The sequence below is a fragment of the Cucurbita moschata genome, unplaced genomic scaffold, assembly GCF_002738365.1.
Source record: "Cucurbita moschata cultivar Rifu unplaced genomic scaffold, Cmos_1.0 Cmo_Scf00007, whole genome shotgun sequence".
Taxonomy (NCBI): Eukaryota; Viridiplantae; Streptophyta; class Magnoliopsida; order Cucurbitales; family Cucurbitaceae; genus Cucurbita; species Cucurbita moschata.
This window is the reverse complement of record NW_019268523.1, coordinates 2,311,649-2,332,778: the sequence shown is the minus strand read 5'-3', so window position 1 is coordinate 2,332,778 and position 21,130 is coordinate 2,311,649. Positions and strand designations below refer to the sequence as shown.

Below are 21,130 nucleotides of genomic sequence, written 5' to 3'. Positions count from 1 at the left end.
TCGAGTGAGAAGTGTTTGTTAAATACTGCGGAGTTGGTAGGGTTTAAATTTGTGGTCTCGAGTAAGGAATGCATATTAATTATTGCAATGGATGGATTAGTGAAAGAGTCGAGATATTTGATTTTTAAAATATCGGATAGATATGAAAATTATTTATTTGAAAATTATTAAAAGGATTATTTCATTTCTTTATTTTTTTAAAAAAAATTCGTTAATTTTAAAAAGAAAAAATGAAGAATTTACTCAAACTTAAAAAGTTATTTTTGGTGGTCGGACGGTTTTTTTTTTAATTTATTTTTTCTTATTTATAATTTTTGCTTTTTGATAATAACGAAGAGAGCTGAATATTCACTTATTACCTTTAAAATTACAAAATATACAGCAAAAAAAAAAAAAAAAAACCACGAATCAATAAATAAATAAATAAACAAAAATATCTCAAATTAATTAAATCTAAAATAATAATAATAATAATAATAATAATAATAATAAATATTGATTTGGAAAATATATAATGGTTGGAGGTTGTAATATCTAATTAATTCCATCAACTTGCATAAAATTAAAATATATTTTTATATTTTTTTAATAAAAATTATTTCATGATAACAATGATTATGAACTTATAGGTATACAAAAGTCAAAGAACATTAATAAACAAAAAATAATTTTTTTATTAAAAGAAATTCGTCGATAATTTTTTTTAATTAATTTTTGGTGAGCTATTTGAGAATTTTATTTTATTATTTTAATTATTATTATTTTTCCATATTAGGCCTATCAACCCGATTACGGCCCAATATGAAAGCCCATCGCCCCATTAGAAACGTTGGGTTCGGGGTAGCCGTACGAAGTTTTGAAATAGCTTCGAACTTGCTTCGGACAGCCGTTGTGCTCCCGGTAACATTTTACAATTTTACCCTCAACTTATATCAATTTCGCGCTTAATCCTGCTCGGAATTCATTTCTCTTTTCAGTAACTCTGTCCTTTCCAAGATCCGTCGTTCGAGCAGAAAGATTTTAGGATTCAACCATAGAGTCTCCAACATGGAGTGTAGCATTTCGCTCGATTCGAAGAACTACGGTGTTGGAGGTACTTTTTGTTTTTGATTTCTTCCATTAGGACTAACTTCTTGATCTGTTCCTTCTATTGCTTTCGAATTCTGCAGATTCCTTACTGTTAGTTTTCCTGAAAATCATTCGATTTTGATGAATTGAGGTTGCTTAATTGGAATCCTAATTGCATTTCGTGGTTTATATGGTTTAACAAGGATTCTAGGTTTTGAATGCACAACATTTACTCCCGTTGTTTTTACGATTTTTAGGGTTTTTAATCTGCATACGTTTTTGTAGATTTTTTGGAGAATAATTGAATTTGGATGAACTACCTCGTGCTCTTCTTAGTAAATTGAAGCTAGTCATTCACTAGTTTAGTATGCATTGAAAGGGTTTGTTGTTATTTAGCTAGTCAAAACATGGAAATAGCTGGAGTGAAAACGATGAAGAGCTCCAAAGTAGGAGGCGCCCAGAGGAAACGGCTTTCCGATATAAGCAACTTGAAGGAGCAACCTGTACTGCAGAAGCGAGATACGACGCAGCAGTCTAGTTTGCTTAAGACCTATGAATATGTTGATAAGTTACAGAAGGTACTTCTGATGTGTTCTATAAGCTGCCCAGTTTTGGCTCATCTTATTGATGATGCTTTTATTTTTCTTTCCAGGAAAATATGGCACTTACGAAAGTTCTTGCAGAAAGAAAGTATCCTTTGTGACAGTCATAATCCATAACGAATTAGTCTTTGTTTTTTCTGTTTGGGCTTTATATCTACATATGTACGTACGTACATATATAATCGATGAACTTTCTTTTTCCTTGATGAGTATCTTCGAATAGTCATATAATTGAGATAAGTAGAAATGAGTTAGAGACATTGAGAACCAATTTTCAGAAATTGCAGCAGCAGAATCTGCAATTCGCCCAAGCAAACAGTCAAATGTTTGCGGTAATCTTGCACCTGCATCTTTGTGTCTTTAGTTTCCATTTTATCACTTGTTCATGGCAAGTTAGTATCCTAGAAAATAAATTTTAATAATCTTCTACACTTGACGTCGTGGTTCTTTCTATTTTTAGGAACTTAATTCAGGTAAAGAAAGGGTGAGTGAAATTTCTATCATCTGAAATTTGATTTAGTTTGCAGATCGAACCCTTTAATTTGCTGCAACTGAATGTAATTTTATGTTCTGCAGCTGAAAGCCCTTCAACACGAGCTTGGATGTAAAAATGGCATTCTTATGTCGAGAAAATCTGATTTGGAGGTTACTTTAATTTTTATTAGTCATTCAAATTTGCAATTAAGTGCTTATTGATTATTGACACCGAAACTCTTCTTCCAGAGAAAAGGAAAAGCAGTGACATTTCAGCCTGGAGGGGTACATAAACAATACTGTTGTTATTCTTTAGTAAATATTTCTTATGCTACTTACCCTTTTCTTTTCTCTACCTCAAGGTAGGGACCGCCGAGTGTAGTGAGGCAGTGGAATCTATGAATACAAATGAGGGTAATAGGCCTTGCAAAACTAACAGGCGACGACAATCCAGAAAAGAATGTAAGTGCCAGTGCACAAATTACCTTCAGCTTCAGGATATGAATATTGTCATTATCTAAAACCAATTTTCTTCTGAATGCAGCTTTTGGCACTTCAGTTCTTCAGACAGAGGTTCACAAGGTTGAAAGCAAAAGGTCTGTTCATGGATATGTAATTGCTATATTTGGACTTATCTGATTATATTCCATACCAAAGATAAATCGAATATGATCTTGATTGAATTTCTAACAGGCCTAGAAGGCAATCTGCAAGATTCAAAACCGAGGAACCAGTGGCTGCAAACCACATCTTGGAGACAGATAATTCCAATTCTAATGATGCTTTGCAATGTAAAGAGACTTCAGTTCGTCGAGCAGAGGTTCAAAAGGTCGAAGGCAAGAGGTCAGTTCATGGAGATTCAATTGCTTTATTTGGGTTTTATGTTTTCAGGATGTGTTCAAAATGATGTAGCATAAATACATATTGTTGAACATGAGCTTCGTTGAATTTTCAATAGGCCTTGTTCGAGAAGGCAGTCTGCAAGATTGAAAAATGAGGAACCGGTTGCTACAAATGACTTATTAGGGATAGAAAATTTCAATTCTACCGATGCTTCTCAATGTAGAGAAACTTCAGTTCTTCAAACAGAGGTCCAGAAGGGTGAAGGCATAAGGTCTGTTCGTGGATATTTAATTGCCTTATTTGGCTTCACATTTTCAGAAAATTTTCCAGATAATATAGCATACAAGAGATATTGAACATGAACTTCATTGAATTTCTTAGCAGGCCTTGTCTGAGAAGGCAGTCTGCAAGATTCAAACTCGAGGAACCAGTGGCTATCAAAGACTCACTTGATACTGTAAATTCCAATTCTACCAGTGCTTCTCTATGCAACGAGATCGTATGTGAAGTAAAAATTGTTCCAACTTCATCAGTAGAAACAGAAGATAATGGCAATTCTACTGATAGATCTGAAGTTCAAGAACGTCGGAGGACATCCGTTGGTAGGCCGTTAAGGCGAGCCGCTGAAAAAATTCAGTCCTACAAGGAAATTCCACTTAACGTCAAGATGCGCAGACCGGTATGATCAATCTTAACCCAAATTTCCTTTTCCTGTTGTCAAGTGAGGGGAGAGTTGTGATCACTAGTTCTGTATCTGTATCCTTTGATAGCATTAGATTGTGCACTTACTGTAGAAAGCTCGAGTTTGCTTCCGACATTAAGACTAGACGATGAAATCAACCATTCACAACACCTTTAGGCTAAAATGACCAATTAGTTAGGACTGTAAAAAAGCTTCCTTGAAACAACACTATTGTTTTGTCTTGGCAAATTAAACTGATGCATCTAGTTGGATGTAGCACAATTGTTTATACTTCAAGTCTAGCTCTTTGCCTATCTGATGCTTGAATTAGTCCAAGGCTCTGTTTTATCACACTTATGCTGGCTTTTGCACATCAAGCCAATCTTCATTCTTGTCCTTCCTTTTCTTTTCTCTGTTTTACTGTCTCCCTTCATAGCCTTAGTTCTTATCTGATATGAACGTCCAGTAGCTCAATTGTGAGATCCCACGTTAATTGGACCTTTTCTCTGTTTTACTGTCTCCCTGCATAGCCTTAGTTCTTATCCTATATGAGATTCCCGTAGCTCAATTGTGAGATCCCACATCAATTGGAGAGGGGAATGAGTGCCGGCGAGGACGCTAGGCTCCGAAGGGAGCGGATTGTGAGATCCCACATCGGTTGAAGAGGAAAACGAAGTATTCTTTATAAGGGTGTGGAAACCTCTCCCTAGAGATGCATTTTAAAACCTCGAGGGGAAGCCCGGAAAGGAAAAATCCAAATATGACAATATCTGCGAGCGGTGGACTTGAATTGTTACAACATCTCTAAACTCTAAATTGATTGAGCTGCACTTAGATATTATCTCTGACATGCGTATTCTTTTGACAAAATTATGGGTCCTAGCTTGTTAAACCTTCAATGGGTAGACAAAAGAAAAGGGGTACCAAGAGAATGTACTAATTTTTCCTCTTTTCATGTTTCATATTAGATTTCTTCCTAGCTAATTTGCCTCCGGACCCTCGTTTCGATTGTTTTCCTTCTTCGACCTTTTTTTGGAGCTCTAATCATCCCAAGTCGGAATCAGTAGTAGCTCCAAATGACCAATCTACTCTTATATGGTAAGGTAAGCATTGTTCTTTCAGGCATAGTCGAGTGTTGGAAAATAAGGTAAGCATTGTTCTTTCAGGCATAGTCGAGTGTTGGAAAATTACGAGGAGAGAGAACATGTGGTGGTGTGTGGACCCCTAAAGAATTCACCTGCTCTCACATGCTAAAGAAAAAGGTGGATTTTATGTTTCATCCTTTTCTCCTTCAAATCCTCCTCCAAGTGTAAAAGAAAGAAAAAAGCTCAATGCGTTCTGGCTGGCCTCATAAATCAATTTTATGATTTGCTGGAAGTGATGGGATTCTCCCAAATTATTATCATTATACATTTATCCATAGACTATGCCAATTTACTAATTCTATAATGTTTTTGCATTTTAGTCCCTGTTGAAAACTCGTTATAGATCGTAAAACTATAATGTTTTTGCATTTTTGTCCCTATTGTTTCAATTTTAGTCCCTATGCTGATAGATCGTAAAACTAGACGAAGCTTACGTTTAGACGAAGAAAAAAGTTCTGCTCTTCTTCCTATCAGTCTCATTACTTCGCTCCTTCACCTTTGCACTTATCCACTCATCAATCACGGTGTTCAGCTGACTTGCACACTGAACAGAGAAGTTTCTATAAGAAATTTCGTTTTCTTCTCTCTCGCATGCTTCCTTTTTTCTTCAATTTTTTTTTTTTTTGTTAATTCATTAAACTTCACTCATTTTAGCATTTATTAATTTCTATTTAGCACTTCTTTTAATATTACTTGTCCATACTATGAAAGTCTTGGAGTTTGTTTGTGTTTTTTTTTTCCAAAAAAAAAAAAAAAAAAAATCAATGATTTTGAATCTGAATCTTCAACCAATTCATGACAGGTAGAACATCATCATTACCAAGCATTGTATGAGTTTGAACAATTTAACTAACAAATAATAATGATAAAAGCTATATTTATGTTTATTTAATTTAAAAAAAATGTTATAAATTTGTCCCTATTAATTTTATTATTTTAAAATTATATTTACGTCATGATTCTCAGTAGAAATTATCATTCTTATTTAATAATTTTGATAAAAATTAATGTTAAAAGACGATTTAAAATATAAGAATTAAATTTAAATATTTAAAATAAGTACAAAAACTAAAATTATATATATTGTATAAATATAATTTTTTTTTTTATAATGATTTTTTGCAATGACACGTTGGAAATGATTGTTCTATAAATAGCCCTTATTACTTGGACTGAGAAACCCATCACACAGTGAAAAGGAATGAGAAAATAAGAGAGGAATGCCAACAATTTTCCTCTGTCAATAGCAAAAATCAACGGAGAAGCTCCTTTCTATCTTCTTCTTCTTCATCAAATTCATCCGAATTGGTCACTGCAATTCAATTAATGGAGGCTGATTGCACATCTTTGAGCTGGGAATTCTGCACTCATCAAGATGTGGGTATCTCATTTGATTCTGTTTCTGTTGAAGTTTTGGGTTTCTGGGTTTTGTTCTAAACTGATCCATGTTTTTCAGGGAATGGAAGAGCTTAGGTATGCTCTTTTCTACACGAATTTGGAGCTTGAAACAACAATAATGTCAGCTAAGGAGGAGATTTTGAGGAGAGAATGTGAAATTATGAACTTGAGGGATCTTCTCGATAGAGCCATTAAAGAGAAAGATGAATTTGAAGCAAAATGTGGTAAGCTAATGTTGGAAAATTTGTTTCTGCTTGAACAGCACAAGAATCAGGAACTTGATATCACTCCACAAAGTGATAGTGACTCTAGCAAGATCTTTGATTGTTCTGATTCTGATGATAACGCAACTCAATCTCCACAAACTGACCCGATTGTGGGAGAGCCATTGTTATTAAAAGATCTCCCACCAACTGTTTGTAAAAATGCCTGTGAGAATGAGAAGCCACTGTTATGTCAAGAACTCCCACCAACTGTTTGTAAAAATGCCTGTGAGAATGAGAAGCCATTGTTATGTCAAGAACTCCCACCAACTGTTTCTAAAAATGCCTGTGAGAATGAGAAGCCATTGTTATGTCAGGAACTCCCACCAACTGTTTGTAAAAATGCTTGTGAGAATGAGAAGCCATTGTTATCTCAAGAACTCCCACCAACTGTTTGTAAAAATGCCTATGAGAATGAGAAGCCAATGTTATCTCAAGAACTCCCACCAACTGTTTGTAAAAATGCCTGTGAGAATGAGAAGCCATTGTTATCCCAAGAACACCCACCAACTGTTTGGAAAAATGCGTGTGAGAATGAGATGCCATTGTTATCTCAAGAACTCCCACCAACTGTCCATAAAAATGCCTGTGAGAACGAGAAGCCATTGTTATCTCAAGAACCCCCCTCAAGTGTTTGGAAAAACGCCTGTGACACGCCATTGCCACAGAAAGGCAAGCTTCTACAGGCAGTGATTGAAGCTGGCCCTCTTCTCCAGAATCTCCTCCTTGCCGGGCCACTGCCTCATTGGCAGCACCCGCCACTGCTCATCGACTCAAGCGACATCCCACCGGTGATCATCTCATCTCGCCCTTCACGGCCCCCAGCTCAAAGCTCTGCCATTGACATTAGAAAGAGAACCCAATCACATCTCTCTGACGTCTCTCAACATTCCCAGAAGCATCAAAAAGTGGCCCAGTAACAGTCCAAGTAACTCTGATCCCTCATTCTCTCTACTTCTTTTCAATACCCATCTACTGAATTACTGTCATCTTTTTTTCTTTGTGCTGTGACTGTGAGATGTATAATCTGGAGATTGTTTGTTCCATTCTCTTTCAAATCACAGTTACACCCAACAAAAAAACTGGGTGAATTCTCATTCACTTCGTTCCAAAAATCAAGTACAAAGTACTTTGAACAAATTTTATGATTCTACAAATGCCATTCATTTCCATTCTGTCTGAACAAGAATGACAGAACCACCACCCCGGCTTTGTTTATGGATCATCTTGTCAGATCCCATATCGGTTAGGGAGGAGAACGAATCATTTTAATGTGTGTGTAAACCTCTCCCTAGCATGCGTGTTTTAAAATCCTTGAGGGAAAGCCCAAAGAGGACAATATCTGTTAGTAGTGGGTTTAGGCCGTTACATATACCGTATTACTTTTATCACTAATGATTTGCTGCTGAATGTTGATGCTTAGAGTTCATTTTTGTGCACTTTTTGGCCAATATCTCGGGCCCTTTTGCTGCTTTTGCTCTGTTTTAAGAGATGAAGTATGATTACTACATACAGGGGAAAGATAGATCTTCACAAAGATTCTGCTTTGTCTGTGTAGAATTAGGAGATACCCACCATTCATAGTGGGTCTGCTGTGGCTTTAATTAGTGCAGCAATCTTTGTAGATTCCCCCTTCATTATTAAAGCATTCAAAGCTTGGCCTTTGTGCAAAAGGGGACACACTTAACCCACCATCTGGATGGTTAAAGACACCAAAAGTTCATTCAAACTCAATGAAGTTCTTGAGATTTTATGTTGATGTTGGGAAGTTCTTGTTTTTCTCTCTCTATTTTACTATGACCTAACGATTTATGTTCATATGAATATGTTTGATGACAACTAAGGTCGATTAGATTGAATTTGACTGTTTTTGTATTTTTTAAGTATTGTTTGTTAAATATTTGATTTTTCATTTTTCTAATCACTAAAAGTAATCGAAAATTTCATTGGAGCCGATGTCTTTTATTCCAAGCTAGAAACCATATAGTACCAAACGAAAGTAAAAAAAGTCATTGGAGGTATGCAAAATAGGACATGGCTTTCTCGAAAGCACGTTTGGTTTTACCACCATCCAACCCCACATGCTCATCACGATGTCCTACTAGCAAATTATTACCTTATTTTACACTACTTGAAAATGACAAGAATTTGTCGCCAAAACTCTCGTGAATCTATTATGATTCATTCGATATCACGGCTCATGATATTATTAGGTTGAAAAAATACATTTTTGGTCCTTGAACTTTTGTGGAAGTAACAATTTAGGCCCTAAACTTTATTTTGTAATGATTTACAATTTAGTCCTCGTACTCTCATAATTCTTAATAATTTAGTGTCGACATATTTGTAATAATTTAGTTCATATCGTGAAAAACACAATTAAGATCTAAGGAGGCTTCTTGCCTACGTGATATATAATTAGTTAAGGATCAAATGCGTTTATAAACTACAAAAATTACGTTTAGCTCGTAATTTACTTCCTTGCCACTAAAACCTGTGTAGCTCGTATCCATTGGCTCATGTAAGATAGCTCGACTCAACAATGTTTAGTATTGTCTCAAATTAATTGAGGTTAATTTTGCCAAAAATCATGATGAATCTACTCGGATCCGCCCTTTATTAGAATTTAAGACTTGGTATATAAGAACGAATCCATCAAAATCAATGCTATTTTTAAAGAGATCGAATCCAAAATACGAACTTTTAGATCTCTATTTATATTTACTCATTAACCCTTAATTCTAAAACACCTAAAATCCTATATATATATATTATATATATGGTCTTAAGAAGATCATAATCTGATAGCAGAAAAAAAAAATTGCAGATGAATCCAAATGGTTTTAGTGAACCAAATTCTGAGCTTCTTGGTCGCTGTAATTTATCTTCTTCCTCCTCATCCATTGGCGGAGGCGGCGGCGGCGGCGGCGGAAGCGGCGGCGAGGATGAGCAGGAGGATGTGGCGAAGTGCCTCATCCTTCTTTCTCAAGGCCTACCAGCTTCTCAACCGTCCTCTTCGATGGTAAAATTCATCGAAGCCCCACAAGGTCAAAATGGTAATTATAACATATATATATAAGAATTTAAAATTTAAAAAATAATAATAATATCTAATTTAAATTGTAGGCGCGGGCAAGGCAGCAGAGTGTTACGCATACGAGTGCAAAACCTGCAGCCGAACATTCCCATCATTTCGAGCCCTAGGCGGCCATCGGTCTAGCCACAAGAACCCCGCCATGGCCGCCGGCGACCAGAAATCGATCTCCGGCACATCGCCGGCCTACAAACATCAACAACAGCGACTCAACAACACCATTTCAAGCCCTTTCGATCCACTTCGTATGAACCGAACCGGTTATTATCACAAGACGCACGAGTTCTCCGTCTGTGGCTCCGGCTTCACTTCCGTCCAGGCCCTCAGCGGCCACATGCGCCGCCACCGCCGTGGCTGCGGCAGAGATTCCGGCGAAATTGCTCATCGTCGTCCTCAGAGGCATAGAAGTAATTTGTTGTGTTTGGAATTGGATCTCAATCTTCCAGCCGCTGAAGAGGATAAAAGAGATCGATCCGGCGTCGTTTCAATGGCCGCCATGGATCGGGTAAGCTCCCATTATCGAGAACATCGAGCATTTCTAATTGAAAAATTTAGGTTAAATTACAATTTCTAATAGATCCTTAAACCATCGATTAAATTAGAAACTATTATCCCATTAATTTTTGGTAGAAAATTAAATGAAGGAAATGTATTTAAATTAATAAATAAACATTTACACTTTTTAAACTAAGTAAAATTTTATATTATTTATATTATTCATATTATATTTAAATCGATTAGTTATATGTTTCATATTTTTTTACGATATAATAAAAATATTAATTTATAAATATGTGAAAATATTGATAAAAATGTCGATATGATGTGGACATATAAAAATATTGATTTCTAACTTACAATATTTTTTAATTATAAATAATATTGTTTTTATTTAGTCAATAACACTTGTTTTATTTATTTATAAATTAAAATATATTAATAGATTGATGGGTAGTTCATTATTTAAAAAAAATATATAAAAATTTATTAGTATTTCTTTTATTAATTTTGAAAATGTATTAACATAATGAATTTTCTAGCTTGAAAATTATTATTATTATTATTTTGCTAATTTTAATAAAAACAATTTTACACTAATTAAAATTTAAAAATAAAATAAAATAAAAGGCAAAGTATATCGATAAAAAATGATACTTTTTAACTTTTATATATATATATATATATATATATATATATATATATTTATTTATTTATTTATTTATTATTTTTTAAATTACACTTGTATCCCTGACGTTTCTTTTTGCAACAGTGGGGGAAGTAGAATCTCCGAGGGCATATTGGGGCGAATATTTTTTAAAATCACTTTGGTAAATAATTTTCAGTAGTTTTGTATAAGAAAATAACATAATTAATTATATATAAGTGTAATTGCATCACATCTTAATTTAAAATTGGAATAAAGGCAATTTAGTGAAGGTTTGACGTTAACCCTACGATTGCATTTCATCGGGTGATAGAGATTAATCTGACGGATGCAGTTACGTCATGGTAAACTTACCAAATTCGTCACGGACCACTGAAAGTAGTCCACGTGTAGATATTTGATTGCTCGCATTCAGTCCAAAGCGGTCCTATCACCAGCTATAACTGACGCGTTCACTTGGAAAGTGTGACAGACGGGTGATTTTAGGCTATATTTATTCCCGAACCTTCTTTATTAAGAGCGAAGAAGAGAAAATAGACTTTTATTTTGGCAATTGATCGATTTTGTTTTTGCTCCGTCTACCGATTTTTTTCATCCATATGATTCTGATTGATTGAAAATCGGAGGATTAATTCCTGAAGATAAATTTGGAAAACTCGTCTTCAATCCTAGTTCCATTTTACGCGTCAATTTTTTTGTTCGGAATTCGGTTAAACCCTAATCGATCTTTGATTGTCTGGTTGTTTTGCTTATGGGCCGTGATTCTACTACCTCTCTTGCTCCGGGGTTTCGATTTCACCCTACCGACGAGGAAATCGTGGGCTATTACCTTAGGCGCAAGGTTTCTGGCAAACCCATCCGTTTTGATCCTGTCTCCGTCACCGACATATATAAGTCGGAGCCTTGGGACCTGCCTGGTAAGATACCTTCGATTTCTCTTTTTGATTTGTGTATGTTTTGGTGTGAATTAAGGTGATAGAGTCGTTATTTGCTGGGAATTTTATTTTCAGGGAAGTCGAAGCTGAAGAGCAGGGACTTGGAGTGGTACTTTTTTAGCCCTTTGGATAAGAAGTATGGTAATAGTTCGAGGACAAACAGAGCTACCGAGAAGGGGTACTGGAAGACGACTGGGAAGGACCGGCCGGTACGACATAACTCCCGAGTAGTTGGGATGAAGAAGACTCTTGTTTACCACAGCGGGCGGGCACCTCGCGGGGCTCGTAGCAATTGGGTGATGCACGAATACAGACTTACGGATGAGGGCTTGGAGAAAGCTGGGGTCGTGCAGGTGAGGATATTGTTCAAGAACAAAAATTCGTTTTCCTTGTTGGGGTTTTCTTGTGTTTGCTCGCTCGATCTTCCTCTGAGTTGTGACTGAATTGGTTGGCTATTGTGTTGAATGGGCAGGATGCTTTTGTGCTTTGTAGGGTATTTCAAAAGAGCGGTCCAGGCCCTAAAAATGGAGAACAATATGGAGCTCCATTTGTCGAAGAGGAGTGGGAGGAGGATGAAGAGTTAACTCTGCCCGGCGAGGAAATTGTGGCCAATAAAGGGTCAGTTGATGTTAGTGAAGATATGCACTTTGAAGTGGATGACATTGCTCAGGTTTGTGCTTGTTCTGATATTATGACCTTCTATCTGCTACTCAATTTAGCATCATTTTGGATGGACTTTCAATTTTCGAATTCTTGTGTTGCCTCAATGAAAAAGATATACCATATTCCGGTCACTAGTAAAGTCACACGGGATTATCTAAACCAGTCTTCTCTCACACACTGCTACTTGCTGCTTAGTTAGTTTGAAGTGTGCTCAAGATCTTATGTTTTTCTTGTGAACTGTACAAGTGGAAAGTAGGATGATCCATTATTTGCTTATGGAATATGAAGCATGTGTAAATGAAAGGGTAAGGGTCAAGAATAAGCACCTACGTGCTGGTAAACGAAAACCACTTAGGCAAACTGAAGCTCTAGATCACAAAATGCAAGACAACAAGGGTGGAAGCATGATTATGAACTAAATTTCCTTCTCAAAGTGTACTTTAAATCTTTTAATGGCGAGATGAAGAGCCCTTTGAGAGCAATGGTCTCAGTAAAACTTTTCTTTCTAGCAGTTATAGGAGGAAAAAAGTTGTAACAAATTTTGAAGGCGCTAAAGAATTTTCCACCCCAGGGGATGGCCTCATTGTGTGTATATATATATATATAAATATATATATAAATATATATATATATATATAATATATATACACACACACACATATATATATATATGAGAAATTTGGGGTGTGGGATTTGAAACTCCAACCTCAAAAGATCACTTATAGCCAATTTCTGTTGAGCTATGTTCATATTGCCAACTTTAGGTGCTAAAAGTTGCAGTTATGATCTGTTGGAAAGTGTTCTTTATTTAACTAATTTATTCTGTCATGCTCTTATACATAGAACTTTCAAGGTAATTAAGATGTTTTTTTTTTTCTTTTTGGCAGCAGTATTTTGATGGAGAACTGCCATGTGAATGTACTCAACTTCCGTCGAACTGTCCTCAAGATGCTAGCAATCATGTTATGTTACCCAATGTGCTTGTTGAAAATGATAATAAACCAGAAACATGTGCAAGCGAAACAGTTGAGCTACAGCAGAGCCACAAATTCTTTCAACCAGAGCAATACCAAATGGGAGCGAATTCTGAAAAGGACGAGCATATTGATTACTTACTCGATGAGCCTTACCCAAGTGTTCCTGATGATCTTGCCCTCAATGAGGAACTGTTCCTAGAGGCGAATGATCTTTCAAATCCAGCTGAGTCCGATCCAACTAGTTTCGACCTGCTTGAAGAGTATCTTACATTCTTTGATGCAGATGATAACTTACATCTGGATTTCGAACCATCGGATATTTTGGGCGGTGAAGAACCTATTTCTGGTCAAGCAATTCCTGAAGAGGTAATTTTACCTTTCATGTAGTAGTACCGTTGACAACTTGGGATTTCTAACCTTGAATCTAACTTCAATAAAACCTTCAAGCAGGTTGAAAAAGAATTCATGGCTACCAAACAAGCGTCCGTTGCTTCCGTAAATGATGCATCCACTTCAAAGCCAAACCCTGAGGCTATTGAAACAGGTTCAAATAGAATTCTCAACACAAAAATTTGAACATTAATATGTAGAATCAAGATGGTAGATACTTTTTCACAATGACTCATAAAGGTTGTCTTGTTGTTCTAGATTCAAAATCACCATTCCTCAAACGTGCCAGTTACATGTTGGGCAACATCCCTGCTCCTCCAGCATTTGCTTCAGAGTACCCATCAAAGGATATGGTCATTCGGCTGAACTCATTAGCACAAACTTCCAGTCCAGCTCACGTGACTGCTCAAATGATCCGTGTAAGAAACTCGACACCAAGTGGCGAACTGTCGAGTTCCTTATATGGTAAGAATGCAGATGTCGACCTCATCCTTTCTTTTGCCCGACATAGACATCAAGGTGAACGTGACGATATCGTCACCCAGTTGCCAATATTTGGTGCACAATCTCAGAAGAACGGGAACATGGGATCACGAGGCTTCTTGTTCTTCTTTCTGCTTTTCTGGGTCCTAATCCTTTCAGTGAGCTTTAAAGTTGGGAGTTACATCTATACCCATTGATACAGAATCAAACATTAGCTGTGGTAATGATGATTAAGGTGTTACTTGCTGCATATCTCCCTATCAAGCAGCTCAGAACAGAAATCTTGCATAGTTTGTTACCACCACCGAAACGCTATTTAAACCGAGGTGGAATGGTGGAACTTATCGCCCGACCCTGCCCCGTTCTCCGGGGTTTGCCTTTTTGACTTCATATTCTTTTTGTCTACAGAGCTGTTTTGGAGAAGGGATCATTCATACTGCATATATATTCACTATATTCACATGGATTATATTTGTCCTTCTTCTTGTTTATAGGTATTATATGAGAAAAGGGAATTGAAGCTTTCATGATCTCCGAAGTTGATGTTTCTTAGAGATATGTGATTTTTTTATTTATTAATTTATGTAAAATCTCACGTTAACCTTAAAAGAGGAATTGAAAAATACACCAAATGAAGAGCAGATGTTGCTAATTCGAACTACAAGAAATCATTACCATTAGCCAAATGAAGAATACTCCAACATGTCAATGAAGTACAGAGCAAAATCAAAGACACTCCAAAGAATGAGTATAAGAACAAATGTTGAAAAAGAATACAAGTCTAACTACCTGTATAGTTTCCAAAAAGAACGATATTCGAGTCGAATTTGTTGGATACCAATGGTTGCCTCTGTTACGTGCCAACCTAAGAAAATGGTATCGAAAATTTTTGTTGCAGCATAATTGAGCTCAATTTCACGTTGTCATGACGAAGGTGGTCGTCTTGCTGGTGTGGAACGATCGAACAGGATTCCAAGGACTAGTTGTTACCCCCGGCGATCCACCGCCACACTCCTCCAGGAGCTTGTTTCTCAACTGATGAAGCATCCTCCATATGTTTCTCCAGGGCAGATTTTTGTTCCCTCAGTAGTTGGACCTCATTCTCAATGGATTGCATCGATTCTAGCATCTTTTGTAACTCAGCTATTTGTGCCTGTTGGTCAATCAGGAAAGAAAAAAACTCAGAAAATTATGGCTCAATTAAGGTCTTTTAATCAATATGATCATCAAACGACCAATTTTTGATCTATCGTCCCGGTGTGTCGGGAGACGGGGGTAGTTTTATTATGAAATACAACCTCCAATTTGAAGCATCTTGATCGTTCAGCTATTAATTGACCTTGCACTGACTGAAATTCCTGAGATAAGAAGTAAAAAATCATAGAGTTCAGAACCAAATGTGAAAACTAATTCTTTAAACATACATTTTTTACCACAACGTCTTACCTTAGACAGCTCTGCATGAGTGCTGTTTACTTCATCAATCTCTTGTTTAAGTTTAGAACTTTCTCCATGAACTTCAGCAAGTGTTAGTTCCAAATTGGCTTTCTCTTCTCTAAGGGCCTCAAGTTCAATAGTATCATTTGGTTGAGAATGCTTTACTTCTCTTCCCTTAGAGACACCATCTTCTATTATTGCGAAGTCCAACTTTTCAGTCTTGGCTAAGGCATATGCAGCAGTAACAGATGCTGCCGCCGCCGCAGCTGCTGGTGATTGGAATATCTTAGGACGTGATGAGTCTCTTGGTTTGGGTCTCATGATAAAAACCTACAAGGACACATAATGGCACAAAAATAAGTAACAAGAACAAACTCTCGTACAGAAGGAGATTTATTAGTTACCTAGAACATACCTCATTGTTATACTTTCCGTTGTAACCGCCAAAAGCAACCAGATATTTATCTACATCAATTGTAGCCAAACTAATACTGATTCCCTATTTACGAAATGCAGCGTTAAGTAAAATACCAGGAAGAACACATCATTACTTAATGAAGATATGTTACATGGCTGCATCAAGGGAAATTTCAATTAATTGACAAATTAAAAAAACATTATTTGAACTATCTTCAACTTCAAAAAAAAGAAAGAAAGCATTTCACACTAAGAACATAAAATAAAGAAAACACTTTCCATATACATGTAATCGTTAGACTATGATGGCATTTCTTTTGGACCTCTTGAGATAAAAGTAAAATAAAAGCATCTCATGCTAAGAACATAAAAGAATGGAAACACTTCTTGAGTGTACATGTAATATATATATATGTGACGACATTGTTTTAAGAATCAAAGTATTATCTGATTGGAGATAGTAATGACTTCTTCCTGTCATATTTGCTAGGATATACACTTGAACTTCACAAGATTTCATTAAGACACTATATTAAATTACCAATCAACTCAAAACCTTAAGTTGATAGGTTATGATAAATTTAATTATATTAATACTTTAATGCTCCCCCTTACTTGTGAGCTTGAAAATTTGTAGAAAGTTTAACAAGTAGAAATCAATATTAATTGGAGAGGAAATAACGTTACCTCCTAGTTGATATCAAATTAAACCACAACTCAGCCTCAAAACTTATGTTGATAGGTTCCAGTAAATTTAGTTATATCAATACTTCAGCATGCTACATGAATTTTAGTTCTAAGATTACAAGTTGTCTTCAGAGAAGTGGCATAATTGTCCAATCAAAGCTCCTTTCATAAAGATAACAAACTGTCCATCGGTAACAAAAACAAAAGTTTTCAAAATGCTTCTTGAGTCCTAGTTTCTCTCTGGTGCGTACTTAGTTGGACATCATTCCAACTTCCAGATGAGTACTTTTTTCTATGGGGACAATAGTGGCATGTGTCTTCTTTCTTGAGAACAAAAAGAAGTCATATATATTTCATGTTTAGCAGGAAATTAAAGGCATAGAACAGTCACCAATGAAACAGCAACGAAGGAGAAGAAAAAGGACCAAAAAACAGTTGCACATTGCACACACCAGGACCAATCAATGTGATTTCAGAAGTTATCATCAATATTAGTGTCCAGTGTTCGCAACCAAAGGATAAAGTTTCACATATGATATTGAAATTGAAAATTAATAGGGAAAAGTGTAGGCAAGAATGTACTCTGCAATCACCTCACTAGCAAGGGGTTCTCTTTGCTTTACGCTGGTCAAAGCTAGCCAAGAAAGCTTAGACATATTTAGCACAATTGTCTCTGGGCAACCTGAAAAGGAATGTCCACAAATTCATAATAATCTTTTAGTAATTTAATATATTGAAGTTTATATAACAATTTAAGAAACTCTAAATACCATTTTTATTATCACCACCACCGACTATATACCAGTTCTCGTCAATGGTTATACCAGCATGACCTGCCCTAGGAGTAGCCAAATCACCCTGTATTTGTGGCTGAGACCACTCCATCTGCAGCATACATAACATTATAATGCTTCTCATTATTTATTGCCCATCAGCATTCCCACTCCAACCCCCACTCATTTTCCTTCCATGGGAAAACTAATTTCTCAGGTCTCTTATTATGAAAATGAAAATTTACTTCGAATGGTTAAAGGGGAATAGAATAAGTGTTATTACAACCTCTAAACCATTAAAAATAAGCACCATTAGTGAAGCTTTACAGTCTACCCAGGCAAAATAAGGCAAAGAAAAGTACATAAACCTATCAAAGGAAAATTTTATAGCAAATAAAAGGGAGGAGGGTGACACCAAAAATTCTAGCAGAGGAGGAATGATTTTAGTTTCTAACATATGACAAGATCAAGTATTGAAGGCAGTGATGGATAGCCAGAAGAGATTCAATGTTACTTATAAAGAAGAGGACTGTGACACTAGAGTCTGGCCATGGATGATTACAAATGGTTAAAAAAAAAAAAAAAAGAGTTCCATGCCTCCAACAAAAAGGAGAATTGGATAGCTTGACCAAAAATGCGGAAGCCTACAACCTTGTGCTGGACCGGAGCACCAGCTTTCAGTTTTACAATAATCAAGCAAGCTCATTGGCCCAGCCATTAAAGTAGTTGATTCTCCAGCCTTACAACCATGGACTTCAACGCAAAGCTAAAAGTAGAGTTCCCCTTATTATAGACTCATCAGTGTCTATGGGCGGTAGAGACATAAATTTGGAAATGAACCCTAATTTCTGTGGCACAGAGTTAGAATCTGCGGCTCAAGAGACCTCATGTTCTTCTATTCCAGAACAATCATAATCACTCATTAAACAGATAATATCGCAACTACCACAAATGAAGGGGTTCAATCCTTCTGAGGAGATCAACAATATCCAAGAATCACACAACTTGAGTTCAAGCATCAATACTGCAAAAAGTAACGCACCAACCACAGCAGTTCCAGACTACAAACATAACAAGACTAGTGTAGGTTAACATGATTTCTATATGGGGCATTGCACTTACTTTACTAGTACTTCGTCTGCAAGTGTTGGTACAAAAATCCTAGTATCAATATTTTCATTAAATATATTTTTTTTATGGTAAACAAATTGACAGTTGGTAAGTTTGAATTGACAGACACGCCAAGACAACAATGAGTCGAGTGATACATACAATCAGTTAAATGAGGAAAACATATGCATGCCAAAAGGGAGGAGAAGAGGAAATACTCACAGTATGAAAATCCAGCACATGAAGATCACTAAAAAAGGCTGAATGAGAACAACCGCCAAAAACTAGAAGGTAGTGGTCTGCATGCATTGCGGCAGTGTGATCAAATCTTGGAGCTGGCGGTGTCTGCCTATCAAAACCCAAGGAATGATGAAGCAGTCTCCCAATGTAGTCAAGTACGTGACTAAACAAGCAGAATTTGAATACTTACTTTGTCTCCACCAAATCCCAGGTTAACGTCTCTAAATCAAGAACGTGGATGTCATTTATAAGCCTCCTGCTACTGTCTTCTCCGCCGAACATTATGATTTTAGAACCAAAAAGAGTCGCTGAATGTCCAGCACAAGCAATCTGAAATATTAAATACTCGATAAGCAATATGATCAAGATCGTTTTGAGGGGTGAAGTATAAGCAAAACTTTTCTAAATATTAATACAGCGTAAGCATTGAATCAAAATTAAAAAAACTTGGTCAAATACCGGAACTTTTCCAGAAGTCTCCATAACACTCCATGTGTCTGTTTCTAGATCAATGCAATGAACTGCAAGGACCATAAAGAGAGAATATGGTTCCAGAACCCAATTAAGAAACATATTGCAGCATAGAAACACAACGTTATTCATTGCAGCAGAGCGTTATGAAATATTATAAAGGGACAGTATAGTCACATAGACAGTAATGTAGTTCACAGAGCACAAACCCAAAATTCTATCAGACGATCCTTTTAAATTTCCACCAAGCATAATGAGTTTCTTATCCCATTTGACCTGCCAATTAAAATTAACCAAGCAGTTCTTCAGGTGACAAATGACATGAATCAACATAGGTACGGTATGGGGCATGTAATAGCTGTACCAATAAGAACGTCTTGGAATGCTTACCATACTATGCCCTGCAATGGGTGGGAGAGCCTCAACTAGGCCACCATTGCCTTCAGAATTCTCTACACCAGGATTCATTTGAAGTTTAAGAGCGGACCATGAAAAATTGCTAAGGTTCAAGACCTGTTTATAGCAAATGACAATCAGTCCAATGAACATGAACATAAACCTAAGTAGGCTACCACGTTTGATACCTGAACATCAGAGAGATATCGGCCATTACGGCTTCCACCGACAATGTACAGTTTCTCATCAACAACTGCTGCAGCATGCTATCGTAAACAGATGAAATCACCGAAATTAGCTAGCACAATCAAGATTGCCTCGAGAATCTACACCACGTCTAGCACACAAACCAAAGAATTCCCTACGCAATCCAACATCAAATCAAATAATTTACCTTATAACGAGCTGGCGGTCGAGAACCAGTCACCGGCAAAGCTACCCACTGATCATAGGCCAATCCCCAGCGCCAACTGTCGACATCCATTGCCTATCTGCAAATCATTCGAGGGCACAAAATTCGCAATTGAAAACACAATTACAATGACTACACTAACGGAACTTGACAAAATTGCACCACAAAACAGGATACGAGAAGTAAACAGGAAACATTCGAATCAGAGAGATACAATCGGATAATAAGAAGAAATCAAAGTACCTGAGGATGATTGGTGATGAATTACTACTACCAGAAAAGTTGTAAGAGAATTATAGCCGGCGAGATTCACAAAAAAAATAAGAACGATTAACGACACAATGCGGAGATGACGATAATGCAGATCAAGCAAAAAACAAGAACAACATCGTCCGATCTGGTTCAGAATTCGGACAAATCCCGCTCTGAGTCCGCGCGCGCGCGCGAGAGAGAGAGAGAGAGAGAGAGAGAGAGAGAGAGAGGGATGAGTATGCGGAGCGGACCACCGTAAAAGGTCAAAGTCGTCGTCTTTGCTTGTTCATGAAAGAGTTAAGATCGCCACGGACGTCCCAGAATTTTTAGCGGACGAAAGTATAAAAGTTCCACAAATTTAATTTTTATTTGTGGTCCTAAACTTTTAAAATTATCATTTTGGCCACGAATTTTTAGATTAATTCTACTTTTTACCCATTAACTTTGAAGATTTCTATTTTAGCAACCGAACTTTTAAAAAATCGCCTATACATCCTTATATTTATTTTTAATTCAATAAACTAATAACATATAATTAAAATTGAATATTGAATAAAAAATCTATAAAAAAAAAAAAAAATCTATATTCTTGTATGAAAATGAGATGTATGGTTGCCGTTCCAATCGTATAATGTTTATAATGGACGCTTGAAGCTACTTCAAGGAATTTTTCCTCATCGTAACTGTTACGGTTTTCCCGACAATATATATATATATATATTGCTTGATACCGTTTTTTTTTTTTTTTTTTAA

At 36.3% G+C, this 21,130-nt stretch overlaps 4 protein-coding genes across 9 annotated transcripts; 3 read left to right on the top strand and 1 right to left on the bottom strand.

Annotated features, from left to right (window-relative positions):
- Window positions 1–858: 858 nt before the first annotated feature.
- On the top strand, window positions 859–8,289 carry LOC111445376 (SHUGOSHIN 2-like). 4 transcript variants are annotated; one of them, XR_002710826.1, is made up of 14 exons: window positions 859–1,093; window positions 1,465–1,646; window positions 1,721–1,758; window positions 1,894–2,002; window positions 2,131–2,154; window positions 2,247–2,315; window positions 2,394–2,429; window positions 2,507–2,606; window positions 2,689–2,740; window positions 2,838–2,987; window positions 3,103–3,258; window positions 3,369–3,666; window positions 6,007–6,191; window positions 6,271–7,612. XR_002710826.1 is itself a non-coding variant. In XM_023083717.1 (13 exons), exons 1-13 carry the CDS (start codon window positions 1,048–1,050, stop codon window positions 8,037–8,039), a joined length of 1,266 nt encoding a protein of 421 aa, XP_022939485.1. In that variant the 5' UTR covers window positions 859–1,047; the 3' UTR covers window positions 8,040–8,289. The 4 variants fall into 4 exon arrangements, 3 of the variants coding, with proteins under 3 accessions (XP_022939485.1, XP_022939486.1, XP_022939484.1); XM_023083717.1 differs by lacking the exons at window positions 6,007–6,191; window positions 6,271–7,612 and adding an exon at window positions 8,034–8,289; XM_023083718.1 differs by lacking the exons at window positions 6,007–6,191; window positions 6,271–7,612 and having other exon boundaries at window positions 3,372–3,985.
- A 1,004-nt stretch (window positions 8,290–9,293) lies between these two features.
- On the top strand, window positions 9,294–10,144 carry LOC111445388 (zinc finger protein ZAT5-like). The gene is made up of 2 exons (XM_023083735.1): window positions 9,294–9,531; window positions 9,602–10,144. Exons 1-2 carry the CDS (start codon window positions 9,303–9,305, stop codon window positions 10,141–10,143), a joined length of 771 nt encoding a protein of 256 aa, XP_022939503.1. The 5' UTR covers window positions 9,294–9,302; the 3' UTR covers window position 10,144.
- A 711-nt stretch (window positions 10,145–10,855) lies between these two features.
- On the top strand, window positions 10,856–14,735 carry LOC111445484 (NAC domain-containing protein 78-like). Of its 2 annotated transcripts, none has more exons than XM_023083887.1 (6): window positions 10,856–11,651; window positions 11,745–12,022; window positions 12,142–12,339; window positions 13,220–13,675; window positions 13,760–13,853; window positions 13,958–14,735. In XM_023083887.1, the coding sequence occupies exons 1-6, from the start codon at window positions 11,486–11,488 to the stop codon at window positions 14,377–14,379; spliced, it is 1,614 nt and encodes a 537-aa protein (XP_022939655.1). In that variant the 5' UTR covers window positions 10,856–11,485; the 3' UTR covers window positions 14,380–14,735. The 2 variants fall into 2 exon arrangements, with proteins under 2 accessions (XP_022939655.1, XP_022939656.1); XM_023083888.1 differs by having other exon boundaries at window positions 10,924–11,651; window positions 13,223–13,675.
- Window positions 14,736–14,831: 96 nt separating this feature from the next.
- Window positions 14,832–20,689, bottom strand: LOC111445485 (acyl-CoA-binding domain-containing protein 4-like). Of its 2 annotated transcripts, none has more exons than XM_023083889.1 (14): window positions 20,369–20,689; window positions 20,108–20,204; window positions 19,902–19,979; window positions 19,708–19,830; window positions 19,527–19,593; window positions 19,306–19,376; window positions 19,037–19,176; window positions 18,829–18,955; window positions 17,494–17,608; window positions 17,317–17,405; window positions 16,035–16,118; window positions 15,629–15,949; window positions 15,481–15,540; window positions 14,832–15,335 (listed from the first exon to the last, which is right to left on the bottom strand). In XM_023083889.1, the coding sequence occupies exons 2-14, from the start codon at window positions 20,195–20,197 to the stop codon at window positions 15,162–15,164; spliced, it is 1,539 nt and encodes a 512-aa protein (XP_022939657.1). In that variant the 5' UTR covers window positions 20,198–20,204; window positions 20,369–20,689; the 3' UTR covers window positions 14,832–15,161. The 2 variants fall into 2 exon arrangements, with proteins under 2 accessions (XP_022939657.1, XP_022939658.1); XM_023083890.1 differs by having other exon boundaries at window positions 19,306–19,367; window positions 20,369–20,688.
- Window positions 20,690–21,130: the final 441 nt, after the last annotated feature.